General features: G+C 36.6%; 2 protein-coding genes across 4 annotated transcripts; one reads left to right on the top strand and one right to left on the bottom strand.

The window, feature by feature from the left end:
• The first annotated feature begins 266 nt into the window (after positions 1-266).
• LOC109243454 (transportin MOS14) lies at positions 267-22,196 on the top strand. Of its 3 annotated transcripts, XM_019410388.1 has the most exons (27): positions 267-644; positions 2,573-2,650; positions 2,830-2,892; positions 4,683-4,730; positions 4,806-4,952; positions 5,168-5,299; positions 7,692-7,732; positions 11,031-11,122; positions 11,684-11,811; positions 13,550-13,625; positions 13,768-13,888; positions 13,962-14,061; positions 14,349-14,430; positions 16,538-16,620; positions 17,516-17,635; positions 17,731-17,782; positions 18,465-18,620; positions 19,126-19,249; positions 19,362-19,443; positions 19,517-19,605; positions 19,687-19,761; positions 19,853-19,907; positions 20,304-20,423; positions 20,506-20,598; positions 20,669-20,814; positions 21,232-21,409; positions 21,531-22,196. In XM_019410388.1, the coding sequence occupies exons 1-27, from the start codon at positions 522-524 to the stop codon at positions 21,807-21,809; spliced, it is 2,883 nt and encodes a 960-aa protein (XP_019265933.1). In that variant the 5' UTR covers positions 267-521; the 3' UTR covers positions 21,810-22,196. The 3 variants fall into 3 exon arrangements, with proteins under 3 accessions (XP_019265933.1, XP_019265934.1, XP_019265935.1); XM_019410389.1 differs by lacking the exons at positions 267-644; positions 2,573-2,650 and adding an exon at positions 3,015-3,276; XM_019410390.1 differs by lacking the exons at positions 267-644; positions 2,573-2,650 and adding an exon at positions 3,018-3,276.
• A 1,445-nt stretch (positions 22,197-23,641) lies between these two features.
• Positions 23,642-24,193, bottom strand: LOC109243445. The gene has a single exon (XM_019410376.1). The coding sequence runs from the start codon at positions 24,191-24,193 to the stop codon at positions 23,642-23,644; it is 552 nt and encodes a 183-aa protein (XP_019265921.1).
• Positions 24,194-24,447: the final 254 nt, after the last annotated feature.

The following is a 24,447-nucleotide window of genomic DNA, read 5'->3' on the forward strand; positions in this document are numbered from 1 at the left end:
ATTATGTTGCAATTCAGGTGTGTGAGTTGTACTTATGTAAAATTATTCCTAAAATTATCCTACAAATGGAATGGATAGAGTGCGGAAAAAAAACAAAAAAGAAGGTTCATATTATCGAAAAAAAAGGAAAAACAAAAAAAAAGAAAAAAGAAAAGGGCTAAACAAGTTTGTGTAACATTCTTAGCAATTAGCATTGGTAAAACACCACGACAACGACAAAAATAACATTTGACATATAAAAAAAATTCCTACATTTTTCCCTTGAATATTCAAAATCCAAAGTCATGTGAGGACCAGTACAAAACTATACCAGGATTTACTCTCTTTCAAAAAGTTGTTCCCCCTTTCGACCATCGAGCAGTCATTGTGAAATTTCATCGAACGGCTGGGCTACACATCTCTTCGGAGCTCTCTCCTTCACTGATACCATTCATAACCCCTCAACTGAAGCGCCAAATAAACCCTCCAAAACTCTATAAATAGTATTTTGGGGCAATTCTGTGGAGCTGAAGTGAAGAGCTATGGAGCTACAGAACACAGTAAAAGAAGCCCTAAATGCACTGTACCATCACCCAGACGATGCCGTCCGAATGCAAGCCGATCGATGGCTACAGGATTTTCAACGCACTATTGATGCTTGGCAGGTTTTGACACAACTTTCCCTAATAATTGTTGTTTCGATCTTTCTAAATTCAATCATATGGGCACTCATATTAAGCAAAGTGGGATTTGGGTTTTCCAGTTTTGAGTATGAGATGGCTGAGCTGATAAAAAAAATTCGATTTTTATTTAAGGGATAAGAACAAACCAAATTTTACTATCATTTCTGATCGACCTTAATAGAGGATTCATATAGCCGAATCCAACTAATCTGGGTTTGATGCATAGTTGATTGATTAGTTGATTTCTCGTTAGCTTGAGTTTTATTTGTATGGTTTTCAATTTGAATTATCAATAATTAGGTTTCTTTGGGTTGCTGCAAATGCTGTATATATTCAATAAGATACAGGAATTTAGAGTTCAATAAATTCTGGCTGGCACAGGAAATGTGAGGTGCATTTCCCAGCGGAGGCAAAAACCACTAGGTGATTCCTATCTTCCTAAGCCTTGGTGGACACATTTACCCGGTACCTATGCTGGCGGGAGATAACATGGTACCCGTTAGGATAGTCAAGGTGCCCGTAGGCTGACTCGGATGCCACCATCATCAGGAACAAAAGACGGAAATGGGAGGTGCAGTTCCAATGGTGATTGATGGTTTTTTAGGTGGGGTTATTGGTCTATAAGTAGTCCTTTTGAGCTCAACAGCATCTAAGCAAGCGCATATTCTTGTATATCAATGAGTTTCTGTGCGGCAATACTTTCATCTCTTATTAGGGTATTCAAATTGCAGTTTTTGGGCATACAAGGAGAATTGCATGTTCAATAGAAGGAGAACCTAGATACAGATTTAATCAGGGGAATTCATGCTTGCTTAAGAACTTATTTAAGAGTGTTTCAAGAGTACTTCAATGGTACTGAATTACTGTCATAATGATTGCAAATTTAATGGAATAATAAAGAAAGTGCAGGGCCATCATTGATATGCATGTGACACTCATCAATATGTCTGTATCACATGAGATGGCGTATTACAGGACAGTAAAAGTTGTCAGCAAATTATGTCCGAGTACTGCCACTTTCTTTCTTAGACAAATGGAGACCATCTGAGTCCAGTCCAATTCGCTTTATATTTGATTTAAGGAGCATAAATGCAACAACTTATAAGTATCTATCTCTGACTGCTGACTTAAATGTGACTTACTCTTTTGACCATGTAGAAAAAGCAAATAACTAGCCTATTGTTGCGATTAGCCTGCTTACTAGGAGAAAAGGTATGTCGAGCACATTAAGTGACAAAGGGATGTCGTTCTGTAAATCCCTTTTCATATGTATTAAAGTTTGACCATATCATCTAAAAGCTTAAGCTGTTAGAGAGAACACACTTTTATTTACTTAATTATCTCTTCAACACGGCCCCTCACGTGCAGGCTTCATTCATTTTTTTCATTGTCCAAGCACGAAAATTCATTTAATGGTGGCGGTGAGACTCAGACCTAGGACCTTTGCCTGCTCTGATACCATATTAAAGTGTGTGACCATCTCATCTAAAAGCTTAAGCTGTTAGAGAGAGCCAACTTTTGTTTACTTAATTATCTCTTCAACAAGATGCCTTCCTTTATGTTCATAAGATTTATATGTCCATACAGATGGATGTTTCTTTTACGCTGGCTTGCATAAGAGCGAAAAGGATATAGCTGAGTCATATAGCCGACCCAACTAGTTTTGGATTGGATGTAGTTGATTGATTGATTAATTTGATGTTCATGAAATTGAGGTACATGGTTGTTAGCATCTGTTTGTTTTAGCTCTCTCTCTCTCTCTCTCTCTCTCTCTCTCTGTCTCCCCTTTAACTTAATCCTTGTAACACTTGTAATTATCCGGCTAAAAATATGTCTTTTCTTTTGCACTTCCTTTTCTGTTACCATAGCATGGCGCTTGTCAGTCTACTGAGTTTCTTGTCTTTGATTAGGTGGCTGATAATCTGCTTCATGATGCATCTAGCAATCAAGAAACTTTAATATTCTGTTCTCAAACTCTCAGAAGCAAGGTAACCTTCATATTGAGCGTGTGTGGAAGTCTGTTCACTTTTTTTCAGTTTCTCTATGAAGTATTTAGTTATTTACAATTAAAAGCTACTGAAATGTTCTAATAAATGATATCAGTATCCATCACTGTCAGTATTTTCTAGCAGCAATTTAATAGGGGAATTTCCTATCTGATTGTTAGGTTCAAAGGGATTTTGAGGAACTACCTTCTGAAGCTTTTCGTCCACTGCGGGATTCTCTGAACGTGAGCGAGTTTTTATCATCTCTACATTATTAAAATTTACAACTTGACTTGTACAATATTTTTTTTACAACTTGGATGTTTGACTCATCTTTAGAATTTATCAGTTTTTTTCATATTGCCAGCAGATTGCTTACTTAGATTAACAACCACAAAATTGGAATCAAATATGTAGAGAACTGTTGCCTGCATGATGCTAGTAGGTGGGATTAAATTGATTCCTCGCCGACCTTCCTGGAGTATGAAACTGTCTGTTGGCTACTTTTGATGTAAGGCACACGTTAAGTAGTAGCAATATAAGGAAACAAGTCCTAGGGATGAATGCTTGTTATCTGTCTGATCGAAACTGGAAGTGTTTTATTCCTAGGCAGTGGTCTCTCAGACCAGGTATTGTCACACCCCTTTCATGTTCCTGCACAGAAAAGAAAGTGATTGGGAAATAATATATTGGATTTGCTCCATTATTATAAAAACTATTTGATGGCTGGCCTTCCAACCATTATAGGGAGGCATGGACCAATATCACCTAATATTAATGTAATTCTGTTTTTTTGGAAGCGAGTGAAGTATAATTTGCTGCATAATCTCAAATGTAGTTTTCTTGGTGTTGGTATCGTTTGATTATATCATTCATATGCTTTTCTTTGATAACTGATAAGTAAACTACATTTCTTTTCGGATCCCCTTTACAGAAGAGGTATACAAAAAAGCTCTCCTTTTTTAGAGTTTTTTTGTTTTGTTCAAATCTCTCTTTCAACTGTGTTGATAACTGAAGATGTCATGTATACTCCGCTTCAAAACTGGAAAAGTCATCTGCAAGTACAATATATTTTTCTCCCCCCCCCCCCCCCCCAGGTTTTCCACCTAATGACGTGCTGTGTAAAGCTCCAATCCTTTTGTTTGATGAAGTAATTAAAGTCTCGTTGATGAGAGCATCCAAAGGATGCAAAGCAGTACTTGTAAAGCTCCAATCTTCAAGGAATCACAATCAAAACAATACCATTATCTGAATCAGGAGACTTCATCTAAATGTACTTGAGAAATACTTCGAATGTTCAATATAGGGAATACTTGTAAACATTATTGGTATCCTAAATTGGGTTGACTTATATTTAAGAAGAGGACTATATTACACTCCATTCCAATTTATGTGACATAGTTTGACTCGATACGGAGGTTAAGAAAGAAATGAAGATTTTCGAAATTTGTGGTCTTAAACATGCCATAACATTTGTATGGCTAGAAGATTTTTGAAACTTGTGGTCTTAAACATTGCCATAATATTTGTACGCTATACAAGCTTCTCATTAAGGGTATGGGAATGTCAAGTTAAATTATTTCGAAATATAGAAATGTATCATTCTTTTCGACACATACTAATAAGGAAATAATGTCACTTAAATTGTAACAGAGGGAGCAACAAAATATGAATCAAAAGGGAAATAACTTTGGATCCTAAATTTTTACATTCCAGTTAATTGGTGGGTGTTTTGGTTAACAGCTCAAATGTGATCTTTTACATGTAACTATGGCTGAGTCCAAGGTTGAGTGAAAACTTTGCTCCAATGCTGTGGTGGCTCAGTTGCCCAGCTTGATAAAAGCAAACTGTTGGTAAATAATTTTATCTATCAAACTGTTGTAACTTGTATAAATAGTTACATAAGCTGCCGTCAGGTTTTGCTCTAATGTGCATAAACATACGTATTCTTTTTAAGTAGAAATTTGTATGTAGATTTGTCAAAAATGTTATATTTTCCTACTGACTATGAGTTTTGGTAATCCTCAAAATGCAGACCTTGTTGAAAACATTTCATAAGGGTACCCCAAAAGTTAGAACGCAGGTAACCTAAGAATTTTTGACAAACATAATATGTGATGTTTAATGAAAAGATTCTGTACTAAATGCTTTACTATAGATTAGTCTTGCAGTGGCTGCTTTGGCTGTTCATGTGCCTGCAGATGATTGGGGAGATGGTGGTATTATAAATTGGCTGAGGGACGAAATGAATTCTCATCCCGAGTTTATACCGAGTTTTCTGGAGCTGCTTAGAGTTTTGCCGGAGGTGCTAGTCTCACTGTTTTAATTTAAAGAAACAGTAAATACTTGGTGCTTACTATGCTTTTTATTTGTTGAAAAGGACTGGGACATTTTATTTGAATGTAAGATAATAAATGTTAGAGGTTGCAGATTTATGTCCTTGTTGTTGCATTTTGTGAGGAAAGTTTGCCTCTTTTATTTAAATGCTGAATAATATTGGTCAATCGTGTCTTCACACAGGAGGTATTTAACTACAAGATAGCTGCTCGTCCTGATAGGCGACGCCAGTTTGAAAAAGAACTTGCTTCTGCAATTGAGACTGCACTTAACATTTTGACTGCTTGTTTGAATATCAATGAACTTAAGGAGCAGGTGAGCTTTACTTTTGCCTTTTGTGCCTCTTGAATGGACGTTGGATATTTTGACTAATTCAAGTTGCTGATTGATAAAATCTCATGATATGAATTTCCAGCTTGATGAATATATGAATAGTTAAGATTGTTTGGCTTAGAGATTAGTTATGCAGGGATTAGTAATGCGAGTATTGTAAGGTATCGTAGTGCAAGGATTAGTAATACATGGATTATTTCTTGTTTGATGTATTAAAATTTAGTGTACAGCGTAAAATTTAAAATTTATGTTTATTTCTTAAACAAAATTAAAGTTTCTGTACTACCATGAGCATTATTTAATTGTTTAATCCACATGTTACCAATACTTGCACTCCTATTTACATTCTACCCCGCATATATAATACATAGATTCCCGCATAACTTAAGTGGGTATTATTTATGAGAAAAGGGAAAGTAGCAATCAATACATTGCTTTAATTTATGCTATTTTATGTGGAGATCAAATATCCTTATCAAACCAACTGAACAACCCCTTAATGATTCTCTCTCACCAAATGGTAGTTTTGCCGAGCCTAGAGCATGGATTCCATTTTGACTAGAATTTCTGTCATCTCCTTTTAATTTATGTGTCTAAATAACTAACTGAGCCTCAAGATGGCTTTACATGAAGTTGCAGCTAATTTTGGTCTGTGGATTTTGTGAATGAACTAAAACTATGGGGCTCTTTAGGTGTACCAACAATAGCCTTCATCACTTTCTGTGTAACTTTCTTTCTGCTCTTTCCCTAACTTACCTTTACATTCATGGTCATGCCAAACTAACATTGAGAAATCTTCTAATCAGTTTGTTGCACTTTATTTTTTTCTTGAGCTCACTAAGGTTGTTTGTTGGGGGTGTATAGTGAATATAGAAACATCATAATGGTGCTGAGGATCATTGAGACAACGCTCTGATTTGAGTTGAAAATGGTTAGGCAAAAAGAAAGAGGTAATAGAAGAGAGGGTTGAAGCAGGCTACTTGTTAGTTTATAATAACTATCCTCAAAATTGAGAGTACATGGGTATTTATAAACTGAGACATTTACGTTTGTGTCCTGTAACTGTCCTATCGTGAGTTATCTCATTTGAATATATGTTACTTGTGTAAATGGAGTTCTGCATCAATTATGCATTTTTATGTAGGATTAGTGGCTAGGTGTACAATTTCTGCATAAGTAACATCAAAATTTTTGAGGGTAAGTTGGAAAATTTATTAGTCTCAAGCATAGGTGTATTGTTTTGCTCACTTTCTACTGCAACAATGGCAGATGTAGATGATGTAGGTAGCATGCTTGACTTAGTTATTAACACAACTTTTTAATGTAAATATCCCAGTTGCCCTTATTTTAAAAAAATGAGGTAAATAGCCCAACATTCTCGTGTTGCTAGACATATTGAGTAATATTTTGAACCATTACTAAGCGAAAAAGAGAGCTCCTATTTATTCATTCTCATGTCACACCAAATGTTCATATGTAATTGCCCTACCCACGGTGATATTGTCCGCTTTGGGCCCTGGCCTGTACGGCTTTAAAACGCGTTACTAGGGTATGAGATTTGCTTCCTCATATACCTAGCATCTCTCTGTGTTTTGCCAATGCGGGATTTCTCTAGGTTGTTGCATACACCCCCCTCTTAGGGACGGAACATCATTCCTGAGGTTTGCTCCACCATCATCTCAAAGATGTGGGATTTTCCTAATTTCAATTTTCAAAAATTGAACGTTGAGGTTTGACCCATCATCGCTCAAGGTGGCACGCCAAGTGGCTTTCATACTATATGCAATAGCCCAACCCACTAGTTATATTGTCCCACTTTGGTCTAGGCTTGCACGGCTTTAGAACACGTCACTAGGGTATGAGCTTTGCTTCATTACTGTGTTACATGGACCCTTCATTGCTTGATATACTCGTGTTACAAGTGTAATATGAGTATGGATACTTCGTGCAGACTCTTCACAATAAAGTAAAATTCGCTAAACGACCTAGATCATTCTGTATGCATAGCACATCCCTCTTGGATACCTACCCGAGAAAGAGTCCTTGTAACATAGGTTCTCTACACAAGATATGGGTTCAGAACCTAGGTTGCTGCACATTACCTTGGAACTGACAGCACAGCTGCTAGTTTATATGGATATTTGTCCGATCACCAGATTCTCTTAGCTCTTTCTGTACACACTCTGACCAACTAATTAGTGGGTCAATGCTTTAGGAAATGAAAAATATTTTAAAGGGAAGCTGCATTGCCTACTATTTACTTTTCGTTTTTATTCATAGTTCTTCAAGGTGAAAAATTGACTCGCAGATAGACTTGTGATTGATTTGGTATCTTTTCCTTTGATTACTAATTGGTTTTCCAATTACATGACAGGTCCTTGAGGCGTTTGCTTCTTGGCTACGGTTAAGGCATAGGTACTATTAGGCTTCTCTGTGTCTCTTGGTATTCAAATGCTGAATCTAGATTTTGCTTTAGCACAAAACTGTAATCCTTGTTTGATGGTTCCTGTGAATTTGTTTTGCTCCCAATCTAAAGTTGCAGGTTTGGGAAATTGGATCCTGGATTTCATGGAAAGCTAGCACATGATGTGCTCTTAACACTTTATTTCTGAAACTTTATGATGTATCTTCTGGATGCAGAAGATATGACATTTTTATTGGAATTGTTATGCTGTAATTCATAAATATTTAACATTGTTCGTCTTCTTAATGATTGAAGCATCTTTAAGAGTTAGCATGCAGAGTGAGTGGGGTATGTATAATTATCAGTTAGAGAGACAAAAAAAGTGTCTACTATATTCAAACAAGTCAATTGCTGAATTATATAAAATCCCGCATCGGATTTACAAGGGCATCCAAGGGCGTTTATTAAAGTTTTGGGTTGGATGTTTTGCTCAAGTGGTATCAAAGCAAGTAGCTCGAGTAGGTAGAGGTTCTAAGAAAGTAGGTTGAGTAGGTAGAGGCCTAAGTCTGAGTCTCTTTGCTACTGATCTGCACAAAATACTTTCACGTGCTTGGTCTAAGGAAAGGAATATAGTTTGCACACGAGGTGGCAGTTGCAGACCTAAATAAATCATTTAAAATGGGTGTTTAAATACCAAAGAAAATAAATAAAAGTGTTCTCCCTCTAATAGTTTAAGCTTTTAGATGAGGTGGTTTACGTAGCCTTCATCAATAAAAGTGTTCTCCCTCTAATAGTTTAAGCTTTTAGATGAGGTGGTTTACGCAGCCTTCATAAAAAATTAGGTGGTTTACATAGTTCGAAATTAGTATAAGTGAATCAGCTAGTTTTTATTAAAAAAATGAATCAGCAAGTTTGACTATCATTCGTAGGATTACTTGATCATAAGTATGTTAGTCAAACTTGCTGATTCAATCAGGCGTAGTTGCAATATCTGAAGATTGGATGGAGAGTAGTGAATAGATTATGAAGGAATTGCCACTTTTGTGGTATATTTTTGTGAAGTCATGGTACGTTGTTGTGCTGGACTTTCTGTCAGCATGTTTAGAAGAGGAAGAAGTGGGCTAGTGGATTTAAAATTATGTCCAGCAAGTAAAAGTTTTGACTGGATTTATCGGTGAAGTTGGATTTTTAAGAGATTGTTCCTTCCCACTTTGAAGGCATGTAGGTGAAATCATGGGGATAGGAGTCAACCTTGCTCAGGCTATTGACCTAATCATTGACTAATGGAAGTTTTGGAGACCATTTAACACAAAGATTGGTTGAGACTTGAGTGTACTTTATTGTGAAAAATGTGATATGGATTACATGATTGTCTAACACCCATATTACCTATTGATAGTGCTGATCACTCTAGTTTCTGTATATAATCTGTGCAGTAACTGGTACATTTTCTTTTTTTGGGAAAATACATAAATTTCGCCTTAAACTTGTCTCAAAAACTTACTTACACACTTAAACTTTGCGGATAATTCTTTACCCCTATGCTTGTCTGAAGTGAGTCCAACACCCCCTTGAAAAGACGTAACCAATCTTGTGACAGGTTGTGTCTTACACGCGCCCCCCATGTCAGATGCCATGTAATTTTATCTTCTTTTCACTTACTTTTCGTTTTTTCACTCTTTTTTTACTTCATCTCTCACCCTTCTTCCCTCTCAAGTACCAACACCACCATCACTGTTTTCACGCTACCAGTCTACCACCAGTTCATTGTCATTTCTTATGAAGGGAATTTGACCAAATTTTGGCAAACAGTCAAAAGGTTTCAACCACAAAGGATGAAGCCTAATTTGGACCGTCCAATCAAAAACTTGTAATTCTGAGTCACAACCAAACCATGGCAGCCGCAGTGTAACCGATGCGATTTTTGAAGAGCTCCCCAATAATAAGCAGCATATCCATCTCACTCTCATCCTTTCCTACTTTTCAGGACCTATAACATTTATCTCATCATTTTTTATTAAAAACCAGCTCACCGAATAAATCAGTGCTGGCAAAAATCAGGCTTCTCGGGTTAGTTGCTAGCTATTTATGGGTCATGAGATCATTTTTGTGGATAAAAAATGGAGATTTGATGGTGATTCTGGGTGTGCTGAAAGCTGGATGGATCTGCATGGGTTGTTTAGATCGGTCAGATTTTGAGTTTTAGGTGGAGGGTTAATGGAGGTGGTGTTAATGTTGGTTATTTGTGGAGAGGAAGGAGGCATCGTTGCTTCTTTTCCAAATTACAGATTAAGAAAAACAATAATCAATTAAGGGACAGCGACCAATTGAAAAATGACACCTGTATAACTTAGTTATTTTTGAAGTTCCTTTTCTTCTCACGTGTGAGCAGGAAGGGTGAGGACACCTTCCCTGCCATGTCACCTCTTAGGGGGCTACTAGTTCCACTTTGAACGAGAATAAGGGGGTAAAGGAATGATCGCAAAGTTTAAGTGTGTAAGTGAGTTTTCGAGACAAGTTTAAGAGGTAATTTATGTATTTTCCCTTCTTTTTCTTTACTGGATAGTGTTGCGTTGAGCATTCTTGGATATCATATTGCAGGTTGCATGGGCTATGTTTAAAAGACATTCATACTATCATGATAATATCTGTTGTAGAGTTTGTGTAAACTCGAAGCTCCGAAGCACATGAAATCGACTACTATGCAGTTTAGTAGTACCAGTGTTATGCACTTATATGGCACACAATTTACACACAGAAATCACAGGACAAGGGCCCCCAGGGCCCAGCTCAAGTGGCAAAGGGTGGTGGATTTGTGTCTTAGGTCATAGGTTTAAGCCCCCACACCATGCAAAGCAAAGCTTGGTATTTAAGTGGAGAAGGGTAGAGGGGCGGCCCATTATCCACCGAGTTTCGAAGGCTGCGGTTGGTCCAAAGGATCGGCCCCAGACGGATTTCTCGGTCATCATAAAAAAAAAATTACAGGACAAGGATTCATGTCTCTAGCTAATTCCTTAGGTAGTATACGTATGTCCTATGAAAAGGAAGTCTTCTAATCTTACTCTACTTTTTGATGTATTAAAGTGCAATTATTAGATATACCAGGATTTTCTTGAAATAAGTCTCTTCTCTCCTCTTTTTCTTTTTTCTTTCTTCTTTCTGCATGTGTTAGATTCTCAATCAATTGCATACTCTTTTAGAACTGAACATTTAATTTGTTCATTCTGTAAATCTAGTGTGCATCAATTTTCTATTTTTTCTGAACATAAAAGAACATTGTTGCTTAATACAGCACTTCTTCTATTTCAGGGTACCTGCATCTGCCCTTTCTTCACACCCTTTAGTGCTTGCAGCTCTGTCAAGCTTGAATTCTGAAATATTGTCTGAGGCCTCAGTTAATGGTACTATGAATGTTATGAGTTAATGAACTTTCTTGTTGTAAGTTCATTATGATGATCTTGTGTTATTAGTGCATCAAACTACTATGCTATCCACATGTCTTAAGCTGTTCAAGGTAATCTATTGGGGGATCAGTACTTCAGTAGTTCCTATTCCCTGAAGTCCCTTCATGAAGCGAGTTGTCGCTATAATGGAAATAAATCTATCCTAAACCTATTCAAATGAAACTTAGATTATAGAAAATCTCAAATTGTTGAAAGAGAATGCAACTGAAGTTCAGAGGTAGTCACTGCTTAGTTGGATTAAGTTTAAACTAGGTCCACTATTTGTAAATCCATTCTTACTGATAAATGGTCTATTTGGCTGTTTCATGTTATAAACGTCAAGTTTTACTGTTGTGCAGTAGATTGATAAGACAAAATATATTTTGTTTCATCGCCTACTCCCTTGCTCTTTTGTACTTATTAGTGGCTTTCAGTTCTTCTGAATTTTATCGTGATTATGTGCTCGCTACACCATGTTTGATGGAATTCACTATGTTTTCCCTATACCATTTTTTGCAGTCATTTCTGAATTGATACACTACACAGCAGCAAGAAACTCTGGTGGAGTGTCGTCGCAGTTGCCCTTGATTCAAGTAATTGTTCCTCAAGTTATGAATCTGAAACCTCAGCTTAGAGATCCTTCAAAGGTATATACCTTGTGCATTGAACAGAGAAGTTCTGATTGGTTCATTCTTTTTCTTTTTCCCCAAAATTACGAGAAGTAATATTTAGGCATTTAGAAATTTGTTGACATTTTTTTGGGGAGGCATTCTTGATGAAAAGATGTTAACTGCAGAATATTATATGGTGATCAGACTGAAAACCAACATGTTACTTGTAGTCTTCTTTGCCTTTTGGTGTTAAGAAAATCTAAATACACTACCTTTAATACCCTGAATGACTGGGTCATTTTAAGGCTGGTATGTACAAATTTCCATTCCTTCCGGGGTCCCAATTTGGGGAATTCCCCAAAATCTTATTCTAGGCCTTTGTGTTCCCTGTAGAATGCTTTTTACCGGTTGAAACTAACCTTTCAAAAATTTTGTTAGCTCCCAATGTCGGCTATCTTATTCCTCCTATGCACTTGTTTTCTTTATTGTGTAGAATGTTATGAGCGTAACATACTTGCTCTACTGCTGATCGTTGGGCAGTTTACCATTATGCAGAACTGGTTGGTGGGTTCTCTAGTTGCAATTAGTTGAAAGTAAATTTAAATGATATTCTTGGGGCTACTTTTTTGTTTTGATAAGTCAAGATCAGTTATTTACATCACCCTAAGATGGTGTCAAAAACTATTTACAGACTGAATGGGTGGCTCAACCACCATTCTGTATTAAGTTATTCCTCTCATCTGATATTCTTTCTTTTCATTAAAGAATGTACAACTTTGAATCCAAAAAATACATGATGGTCTTTCATACTGCCTTGTTCTTTTGCCGATCCTTTGCGTCCCTCCACTAGTGATTGCCTCTGCCACCGTCATCAGCATCACCCAGGTTACATTGGACATAGCAATTTCCAGGTTCTATAACACAGTTGTAAACCTGCAATTTAGCAAGATACCGTTTGTATTTACCCTCCCTTACACAAACACGACCCTCCTGTTTCTTTCATTAAACTCGCATGTTGTACGTGCACCAAGTCAAGAAAGCTACCCTTTTAGGTGCCTCGGTATCTCACACCGCCACACCTTCCTTATTCCTCCAGACTTCCCTCCTAATCCATCATTTGCAAACTTCTATAATACAATTTCACCAGAAACTACTTTGCGCGCCTTTCCCTTTTCTCTACCATCCTATCTTCTCATCTCATAATGGCTACTAATATTCCTGTAAAGAAACCCTCACCCTCTCCCCTTTCCGAGTCTTTTATAACCATGTAAAAGTTATGTCCCATGTAATTCGGTGATGTTCCCACCTCAGATATTCAAATACTTAGGCATCTCTATTGATCACCACATTGTAAGCATGTGGAAATGCTTCCTACGGAGTAGTATCGCCACACCATCTCACTTCCAGAACTTAACTCTCAAGCCATAACCAACTGGTTATTCTATATATTTAAGGACAGTATTCTTTCCCTTTAGAATCCCCTTCCTCAAATTAACACCATAAGTATTCATTGCTATCCCCGAACACCATCCATTGTCTGCCAATCCATTTGTACGAAGTTCTTGGTAGTTTATGTCCTTGTGCTCTATTTTCACAATCTTCCATCCCGTTCTCCATCCTGATCAATTGGTTGAACGGGTTTGCATGACACGATTAGTTATGGAGCTTTAAGTAGTTGTTTGGTATTTTCTTTCTCTGTTTATGCTTTTCTGTGTGGAAATGGCTGTTTCCTTTAATCATCTGATCATCCTGTTGTTTGTTTCGTCACTTCCAGGATGAGGAGGATATTAAAGCCATTGCTCGTTTGTTTGCTGACATGGGCGATGCATATGTTGAATTGATTGCCACTGGTAGCTATCCTTTCTTTCTTAGTCCCTTCCACATGTAAATTTTCTTTTTCTTGGATTGCCCAAAGAAGATTGGCATGGATAATAAACCATATGTGATATTAGTTCTTAGTTATGTATAACCAAACATGACCACTTTATTCAGGTTCTGATGAATCAATGCTGATTGTACATGCATTACTTGAAGTTGCTTCACATCCCGAGTTCGATATTGCTTCTATGACATTTAACTTCTGGCACAATCTTCAGATGATTTTGACAGAAAGGTAAATGCTGTTTGACTTTTCAAATCAGTGGTTCTGCAAAATAAAGTTTGCATCTAAAATTTTACTTATTCAGGGAGTCGTATACATCTTCCGGCAATGAAACTTCCATTGAGGCAGAGAAAACTCGTAGGTTGCAGGTTTTCAGTTCATCATATGAATCACTCGTCTCCTTGGTGAGTCATTTTGGATTAGGAGCAGACAGTTTGGCTTAGACATACAAAGATTTATAGGGTTGCTTAATCAAAAGATTTATAGTGTTCAACTTATCATGCATGGCTTCATATCGATCTATTGTTATGTCAAGGGGCAAGAACTAATTTATTTTCTTCAGGGACGTGATTCCAGTGATTTATAATCACCTAGATTTTTACCCATGACCCCGCGTATAGCGGGAGCTTAGTGCACCGGGCTGCCCTTTTATACTACTTTTGAGTTTATGCTTGATTGTATTTATTTTCAGGTTACTTTCAGAGTTCAATATCCTCAGGATTTCTCTGATCTTTCTACGGAGGACCAGAAAGATTTCAAACAGACAAGATATGGTACCAATTACTCAATAGACCGTTCCCTAAACTTAATCTGGTTTTCTTAAAGATGTTTATCATTAATTTCATTTGCCGAGGCAAAATGTGATTATACAGAGGAGTATCTGATTAATCTATTACTAAATGCTTTGTTAGTTGTTTGTCTCTTGACACGTTGAAGCTTGCCTTTTGTAGTTTGTCATTTTGTAGATAGTATATGATACCTTGTCTTTTATGGTCTGTAACATTACTGTCAGAATCCTATTTGCACTAAGCAAACTCGAGTAGCAGAGTTTGATGTTTGCAGCATAACTTATACGATGTTTAATGTGCAACTTTTTTTTTTGTTGATAAAAGTAATAAATTTTAGTGATGTTTGGGCACAAAATCTCCCATACAAGAAGTGTATCAAAAAGTAGAAAACCTACAAAGATATGGTTTTCTACGGACGTCACCCAATCTTCTATACTTTGGGGAACTTCATGGGTATACCAAGAGGAAATAAGGGATAAGAGGCTACTCTGCAACCGTACAAAATTCATCTCTACCCCTTCAAAAGCTCTCATATTTCTTCGTAGTTTGCAGCATAAAAGCTCCGCATTACTAATTTGATCTCGCTTACCTAGTACAATGTTTGATTTATGGTATATAATTCTCCATCACTAATGCAATATTTTGGTTTGCATTATTGAACTCTACATTGCTAAAACTCGCATAACTCATATGCGAATCTATGTTTTACTTTTATGCACGTGTATCATGTGGAATAAGAATGCATGTACTAGCAATATCTGGATAGAAGTATCTAAGATAAAAATGCCCTAAAGTAGGAATCCTTGTATAACAATCCCTAAATTAAACCTTACATGACCAACCTGTAAACCAAACAGCTCCTTAGCGTTATTCTACCACGAGCTTATTCAGTTCTTATTTTGCATAAAAATTAGTCCAATTAACTATAACCCTCGAAAAATATGGGCAGCAGTTTTGGAATGAAGTAATTTTAATATCATTGCATTTTATGATCAAATATTCATTTAAATGTACTGTTCATGCATTATATGTGACCACACACTCTTCCATCCCCCTCATAGTATCTCCAAAAGAAATTGGTTAAATGTCTAATAAATTAACAATTATTGGCTGGGGTTTGGTTTCGCCATGCTTCATGGCCCAGAAGGCATATTTAGTTGATCGAGTTGGATTTTGGGAGCTTTTGGCAGTTTCTTATTAGGTGCCAGAAGACCTGCGGCCCTTTTCTATGATAAGATAAGGTAAAATTCATGTATTAAGTACCAAGGAGGTACTCCAAAAGTACAGGGATATACAGCCTATAAGAGAAACATCTCTCTCAGTTTACAGAGAATAAAAAAAAATTTAAAGTTTATGGAGAATCCAAAAAACTAGAGTACTGGGCCATATCTTCTACCATACTACTCTTACACCAAAAATATAAATTCTTCGAAGATCTGTTTTTAACATAAGAAATATGCTGTTTTTTCCCTTCAAAACATCTTTAATTAGGTATTAGAGGACCCTTCGCCCCTAAATGGAGAGGTAGTACCTGTTGCCTCTGTCTCGACAATGTTATCAAGATTCAGAACTAGCAAAGACTATTTCCTTCATTATCTTGAGCTTTATCGAATTATCTTGCATATGCCCCTCGCTGGTGTGATCACCATCCAGAAGTTCTCCGTTTTGCTTTATGCCTCGGTTGTTTTAAGGTAGGTGACAGAACTTTTTGGTTTGATTTATTCTTTGGCAATTCACATCTTGTTGGCTTTCTTTTCTGTAGAAAAAGAAGAATGCTTTTTATATTGGAGGACTGTAATGGTATAAGTGCATTGATAAGCTTCTAGTTGACTGGTTTTCTGTCTTGCTCCAGTAAGACATAGCATATTCTCAAGGAGCTAGTCTCTTGGCTCATTGATATGCATCAAGTGTCTAGCTCAATTTGTACCATCTATGCACCTTACCAGTTATTTCCTTGATGGCATTTTCTTTATTACCATGCTGTGGAATTTTGACCAATCATGAATGTGCAACAGCAATTGTGCTGAGAAGAAATGTAAGCTATTCTCTTTTGCACCATGCTAACTTACTCCGTGATGCTGCCTTGTGCCAGCTGTTGCAGATGTCTTGATTGATGGAGCATTGGTTTTAGGAGGTGAACCTACACTGAAAATTCTCTATATGAAGCTAGTTGAGGTGCGTGCTACTACTGCAATCCTGGAGAAATCATTCACTTTCTCAAATTAATGTACCAAAATCATTTGATTAATGTAAGCCACCAAAAAAATTGTGACAAAAATTTAGAGGACCCTTCTGGTAGAGTCAAGAGTAGGTTAATGCCGTTAACTTTGAAGTTTTCCTTTGGGGTTGTGGATGTGCTGACTATGTTAGTTTGCTTTGCTACATTAGTGAAATTGACTTATTTGTATTATTCTGGATAGTGTACAAAAAGAAATTTACTAAAAGGTGATGTCTACTTGCTGAGAGATTTCTTCTAGTTGAGGCCTGCCAAAGGATTGAGTCAGCTGTAGTGGTAATTATAATGCTGCTGCCTAAGTTTGTGGTTTGGCCTTTCTTATAGTTGGTGGTAATCCTGGCTTCCTTGTGTTGCCTCTCAGCTTATTTTAAACAAAATTTAGTGTATAAAAACAATTCATATTGACTCTTTTCTCTCACATAAGTACAAAATTTCTACCCAGCTGGTATATTTAAATTGGACAAATAACAACCAATTTACAATAGAACAGTTGAGCAATCAATTGTGCCCACATAAAGTTGTGTCGTGAAAGTCCTTATAAAAGAAAAGTTATGTCATGATAGCCTATAACTTAGCATATCGGATGTTCTATCTGCAAGTAAAACTTGAAAGCTTTATGTCCTAGGGTGTAGCGTTGATCATTCTACTCATTTGGAATTGTTATTTGATTTCTCCAAAGTTGAAAGTTATCTTAGATGCATTGTACATGCAGTTAGGTTTAAATTTTTGATAAAAAGTTCTCTTACAATTATTCTGTACAAAAAGTCCTTGTTATCAATATGCGGCCGTAGAATTGTATTTATTTTTAGATGTTAACTTTTGATGATTTTACAGGCTATCAATCACTGTGGAAAAGATCAGCATTCTGATTGGCGCCCTGCAGAGGCTGCCCTATATTGTATACGAGCTATATCAGATTATGTATCTGATACTGAAGCTGAAGTGATGCCACAGGTTTGAATGTTGATTGAAAGTTATGTCCATGCAAATTCGATCTACTTAAGACATTTTGTGTTAAATTGTTTCTTTACTACTTTATTAACTTGCAGATTATGTCTTTGCTTCCTAAGTTGCCTCATCAACCCCAACTACTCCAGACAGGTAATTTATTGTTTCCGTCCAAGTGAGAGGTTTCTTGAATCTCACATATTGGTAGGGTAGGGGGATCACATTGTTTCATTTTTTCTTTACATATGGGATTATTTTGATAAGATTTACCTATGGGATTATATCCAAACGAAAACAATCCAAACTAGAGGTTGGATTCTAGTTCATATTAGCACCAAAAGTGTTTTTTAGTCTCTCCTTACTTTCCACAACCACCCTACTCTTATACACCATTCTGCCTCCTAACTGCTACCTTCCGACTATTATTTTTTGTCATTTTTCTTTAAACTTCAAAGTTGTGCGAAGGGAAGTGGACTGTGAATAGGATACAGTGAGGAGATGATGTGATTGAATAATTCTTATGCCATATTTGGTCCAGTAATTAGGTGTAGAGTTCTAGTAAAATTTTATATGATTATTGTAATTAAATTGATAGACCTTATCAACAATAAGTAGATTGATAAAAGAGATATGACTAGGGTAAAAACCATTGTAGTGGGGGTAGGGGGAATGAATGGAGTTGGGGTATGGTCAGGGCAAATGGAAAAAAGAAGTTTTTGATCATTTAGCCAATCCGATTTTTAGTGCAATTATCTGCTAAATGCTCTCTTTCTACTGCTGGATAAGCTACTGATTTGACTATTCTCATTTGTACTTTTAATTTACTATCTTCCAGTCTGCTTAACAATTGGAGCTTATTCAAGATGGCTTAATGCTGCATCAAGTGGACTCTCATTCTTGCCCTCACTCATTGATATTCTTGTGAGTGGCATGAGTATGTGTGAAGATTCTGCAGCAGCTGCTGCTTTAGCTTTCAGACACATATGCAATGGTAAATGCTTCGTTCAGGTCCTCGTGTTTGTATTTAGCTATTTTAAGTGTTGCTTTTCCTAAATTCTGCCTTTTATCTAAAAATGTGTTTTAGTAAAAGAACTGTCTTTTTTTCTATACTCATTTTCTCCTTTATATCACTGGGTAGTTTTTATTTTTATACATATATATTTTTTAATGTTGTGCGTGTCTGTAACAGATCTCTAATATTTGGCAAATTGATGTAATTTTAAAACCCTACGGTTGGGTTCTTCCACAATTTATTTAATGCTTATAAGACTAGTTGGTGGATATTGATGTACCTCTTGTTTCAAATTTATTTCCAGTTTATCTGTGGTAGAATTTAAGGATATATCATTTTTTAGATTTTGTGAAATTGCATCTTGATTACTCAGTGCCTTTGAACAAATGACCTGGTGAATTTGCTCCTTCCCTGAGTTAACATTCTGGCCAGAGTTAATAGTTCTCTAGTTAAGCTTGTTTCGGAATTTTTATTGTCATTGTAGATTGCAAGAAGAAGCTTTGCGGGTCCTTAGATGGTCTGTTTCAAATTTATCAAACAGCAGTTATTGGGGAAGGCCCCTTCAAAGTTTCTGCCGAAGACTCGTTGCATCTGGTTGAAGCTTTAAGGTATTATCTATTTCTTAGAAGCTGATCCCTAAGTTAGACTCTTTATCTTGTTATACCCATAGTCTCACCACTCTCCCTGCAAAATAAACACACTAGTCCCCTACTTTTGCAGTATGGTTATTACAGAACTTCCTTCAGAACAAGCTAAAAAGGCCCTTGAAGCAGTATGCTTGCCATCTGTTGCTCCATTACAAGTTAGTCTCCTTTCTAAGATTTTCGGAATGACTTTAAAGTGTCAAAATACCAATAATTTGAGATTACTCTCAGGAGATGATCAATCAAGGTCCCCTGGTTTTGGGGCAAAAAACCGCTCGTGAATTAACTGTTCATTTTGATCGACTTGCAAATATATTTAGGTAAGAAGCATTTACCTTGTATCGTCTTTCATCTTGATTTTATTTGCATATTGTCAATTTTGGGACTGAAACCATTTGCAGATATGTAAATCACCCAGAAGCGGTTGCAGATGCAATTCAAAGACTTTGGCCTATTTTCAAAGCCATTTTTGATGTGTAAGAAAGTTGTTTGCTGTAAATATTATTTTTGGGATAATTCTTTGATTATAAGCTTGCCTGATTGTTGTGTCTGACAATATTCACATAGTCGTGCTTGGGACATGCGAACAATGGAGTCTCTTTGCCGGGCTTGCAAAAATGCTGTAAGTGCGCTTATCTATGCCATCTCCTGCCTAGGGGTTCAAGGAAAATATTTCTCAAGCCGCCTAATAATGGAAATGCTGTAGTGGCACATCTACTGTCACTATGTGCGGTTTTTCTTAGTCCTTTGAGTGCTTCTTGCTCGTCTCTTCCTTATTCTTGTGCCTCTTGACATCTAACATCAATGACTGATTACTTTCTGCTTTCAGTGAATTTTTGCTGAGATATGTTGCTTAATGTCATGACCTCAAACTGCGTTATGTTCTGTTGAATTATGATTGATATAACCCCTCCAGATTGATTAAAATGATCTGGTCTGAACTCTGACAAGTGGGACCTTGTCCAACAGCGAGCCAAATGGTATTACATTCCCTAACTCTGATGATTTCACCCATTAGGTACGAACTTCGAAGAGGCTCATGGGAGTTACGATTGGGGCGATGCTGGAGGAAATACAAGGACTATATGGACAACACCACCAACCCTGCTTCCTTTATCTCTCTAGTGAAGTCATTAAGGTATTTGAGTTCTGTTACATTGCAAAGTTTTAACCAAATTTGCAATCGCCATTTTGAGCAACAGTTGGAACGTCTGCTGCAGATATTTGGTTCCGATCCAACTTGTGCAAATTACTTGAAAGTTCTCATTGAGTCTCTCTTTAGCCATACAGCGTGTCTTCTTACAAAGATTCAGGTGCAGTCTGTTGCTTGATTTTGCATTTTATTGCTAGCTATATATGCTAATTCCGAAATTTGGGCTATAGGATTTCACTTCCCGTCCGGATATAGCAGATGATTGTTTTTTGCTGGCATCAAGATGTATTCGCTACTGTCCTCAACTACTTTTTCCATCTCCTGTGTTTCCATCATTGGTGGATTGTGCCATGGTAGGCATCACCGTGCAGCATAGGTAAAATCGTCTCTATTTGGAAGTTCTTGCCTATATACATCTGTTTGATGTAAAAAAGCTCTGGTTCAGATATGTAGAATGGGTGAAGATGTTGTATTCTGGATAGTACCATAAAATAACTGTGAGACTATGTGAAGCCATATGTCTTATGGTTGAATCTTCAGGGCCCCGATAGTTTCGGTCCTTCATGCATAGACGCTATTGTTGAGATATATACCTTCATAGGCAAAACTTTAACGTACCTTTATCATTTCATTAGGGGCAAAACTTTAATGTACCTTTATCATTTCATTAGGGGCTCTTGCGAAGACAACTAGGATTAGATTTCTTCTCCTACAGTAGTTTCATTATCCTTTTCATCTGGTATTTTACGAAGTTTTGATTGTTCTAACTATTGAAGCATTGACTGTATTGTAGGGAAGCTTCCAATTCAATATTGAATTTTTTGTCCGACATATTCGATCTTGCAAACTCTACCCAGGGAGAAAGTTGCCTATCCATAAGGGACAGTGTAATTATTCCTCGAGGACCCACTATCACCAGAATTTTGGTTGCTTGTCTAACTGGAGCCCTTCCCAGCTCACGACTAGAAACAGTAAGTACACATCCTTACCTTCTACAGAAGGCAGATGAGTTAAAAAGAAAGGTGTAGGATTCTTTTGTTGACAGTTATTTTTGTCATTCAGTTACTCCGAACTGAGCTGTTTCCTCTGTAGGTAACTTATGTTCTATTAGCATTGACCCGGGCATATGGATTGAAAGCCCTTGAGTGGGCAAAGGAATGTGTGTCCTTAATTCCATCAACAGCTGCTACAGAATTGGAGAGGACGAGATTTTTACAAGCTTTGTCAGATGCAGCCTCTGGAGCAAACATGAATAATCTGGTGGTCCCAATTGAAGAGCTTTCAGAGGTTTGCCGGCGTAATCGAACTGTTCAGGAAATAGTTCAAGGAGCTTTGAGGCCACTTGATCTGAACATAGTAGCTGTATCATAGGGGAGATGGTGCAGAAGGGCCTTTTTTTACCATTGCCCTTCTCTCAGGCGGTAGTTTTTCATGATTCTTTGGAGGCCTTATTTCATTGTTTGTCCATTATTGCGGCTTGCTTATTTATACGAGTTGATGCGGCAAAAGGGTGGTGTTGTATTAATGTAACAGTTCTCTTGGCTTGGCCTTCACTTTTGGCCCTTTTCGTTTTCTTGGGATTTTTTTCGAGGGAGAGGAGTTTCCAGTTTTGAGGTTTAATCCTGGAGTCCAAAGTATAAGCTTCTTGTATTTGGTGAGATTTTCCAGTTCAACAGTGTACAGAAAAAATGCATCAAACCATGTCACTTGTGCAGAATGAAATTTGCTTTCGATCCGTTCAATAGACTAGTTTCTGGACATGTACATTGCATGTGTATTCCATTTCGATCAATATACTTTAAAAAAAAATATGTATGTGATAAGTTGCACGAAATTTGAAGGGGGAAAATACAAGCTCAACCTTAATTGTTGAATGCAAAAAAATGATTAGATATCGTTCAAACTGCAAAGTTGAACAGATATATTTGTTAGTTGGGTTGATATATACGTACACACTCAAACCAACAGAAATATTATGTGACACTTCTACTAATCCATCGGTGTAGAAGGAATAAGTAGTATAAAAGAAAGAAAGAAAAAGGCCTTACGAGAGATACAGACGCAAAGCTTTTGGATGTATTTTACCTTCGTATATATAAGACGTCAAAATACAACGCCAAAGGAAAAAGTATCAAACTTGCCCTTCGAAAAAGTTATCCTTTTTATATATGATCATCCGAAAATAATAGTAACAAATAGGGAATTAAAATTTCAGCTACAAAGATTAAGAATCATATAATTAAATGAAAGACTCTATCATAGTAAAAAATCTTCATAAACAAAGACATTCAATTTACTTAAAAACAAATCAAGAAATGTTATCCAGATTAGACAAATAGTGAAAAACATAATCCAAACTTTCATGTATAAAAAAATGGTTGGAAAGAACGAAAGACGGAACAAAGGTATGCAATTAGCAAAACACAGCTAAAAGTAACAGGAAAGAAATAGTACCTGATTTGACAGAGAGCATAAAAGTAATTCTAAGGAAATGAAAGATTGTAATAGTCCAACTTTATCAAGGAGCTAAAAAGGTGCAGCAGTTATAACTTTATGATGATTTACTCGGTTAATTGTAATTGTCTTTACGGAATTGTCTTTTTATTTACTACACATTTATGATAAGGTAAATTTACTTTTTGATACAAAATTATTATAAGAATAGTGAATAAAAAAAGGACAAAAAATGCCACTCAACTTTTTATGGGCAATTTGATAATTCAAGTTTGACATTTAGAGGTTCCCACTTTTAGTATAATAGTCTCCACATGCGTTGCACGTATATTTTATATTACTTTTTTTAAAAAGACTAAAAATAGTTATATTTTATATTACTTTTTTTAAAAAGACTAAAAATAGTTAATGCATACATATTCAAAAAAATATTTTATTCCTTCACCAGTTCAAAAAAAATATTGTCTTTGATTAATCTACCTGGGACAAAGGCTGATTGACTTTTGTCCACAAGACTGTCCATCACCCCCTACATCCTAGTAGTAAGGTTTTTTGTAAATCAGCTTATATAGCATAGTGCAGCATGCTATTGGTCTGAATTCTGATATTCTTGTGGGGTTCTTAATCTTTAGGATTAATGTAATTGTTGTACAGTTTATAGCTTTGTATATATCTCCATCAATGAAGAACTGGAGGACAACTTCAGTAACTTTACTTCCAATCACACCCCAAGCTTTCTTGAAAAAGAGTTATTTAAATCCATCATATCCGGGAGCTTTATGATCATCAATACTCATAAGGGCATGAAATACTTCATCTTGAGTTACCTGTGATACTAGCTGTAGTTGTTGATGTCTATTGAGCACATTCCCACGTTTCATAACCTTAAGGTCTATTACTGGTAGCTGGGCAGCAGCACTCCCTAATAGTGTTTTATAGAAACTAGTCACTTCTGCAGCAATATCTTCTGGTTGTTGAATAATATCTCCTTTGGAATCAATAAGGCTTGTAATTCTGTTCTGAGCCTGTCTATTCCTCAAGCTAGCAAAGAAATAAGCATTGTTCTCATAACCTAGTTCTAGCCATTTGTTCCTAGATTTCTGCTTCAGAATACTTTCCTCCACTAGGCTCCATTTCTCTAGTTCAATCTTCACTTCTTCCTCTTCTTCAAACAGTAGATCTGGTTGAGTGTGATGGCCCCTTTGTGTTTGAATATATTGCAAATTCTGTCTATAGAGCTCGATCTTCTCCCCTATATTTCTGAATTCTGTATGATTTAGTTGTTTCAACTCTTTCTTCATTGTTTTAAGCTTCCACCATATGTCTTGCATGTGCTGTTTTTCTATAGTCTTGCACCAAGTATTAGCCACCACTTTTAGGAAGTCTGTGTGATCTGCAAGGCAATACAGGAATCTAAAAGGCTTTGGAAATACTACTAGATGTATGCTAAAAATAGACATGAGGAAGGCTTATGACTCAGCGGAATGGCCATATGTTGAGCAAATCCTACAATGCCTCCAGTTTCCAACAAAGTTTATCAGATGGATTATGTGCT

This window comes from Nicotiana attenuata, unplaced genomic scaffold (assembly GCF_001879085.1).
Source record: "Nicotiana attenuata strain UT unplaced genomic scaffold, NIATTr2, whole genome shotgun sequence".
In the NCBI taxonomy this organism is placed as follows: Eukaryota; Viridiplantae; Streptophyta; class Magnoliopsida; order Solanales; family Solanaceae; genus Nicotiana; species Nicotiana attenuata.

Bases quoted from the DNA above. Each gene is read 5' to 3' on its own strand.
- LOC109243454 (XM_019410388.1), top strand. From the start codon at position 522: ATGGAGCTACAGAACACAGTAAAAGAAGCCCTAAATGCACTGTACCAT. The intron at 13,889-13,961 runs GTAAATGCTGTT...TTACTTATTCAG, and splicing joins CAGATGATTTTGACAGAAAG to GGAGTCGTATACATCTTCCG. The intron at 19,908-20,303 runs GTAAGTGCGCTT...TTCACCCATTAG, and splicing joins GCCGGGCTTGCAAAAATGCT to GTACGAACTTCGAAGAGGCT.
- LOC109243445 (XM_019410376.1), bottom strand. From the start codon at position 24,193: ATGAAGAAAGAGTTGAAACAACTAAATCATACAGAATTCAGAAATATA.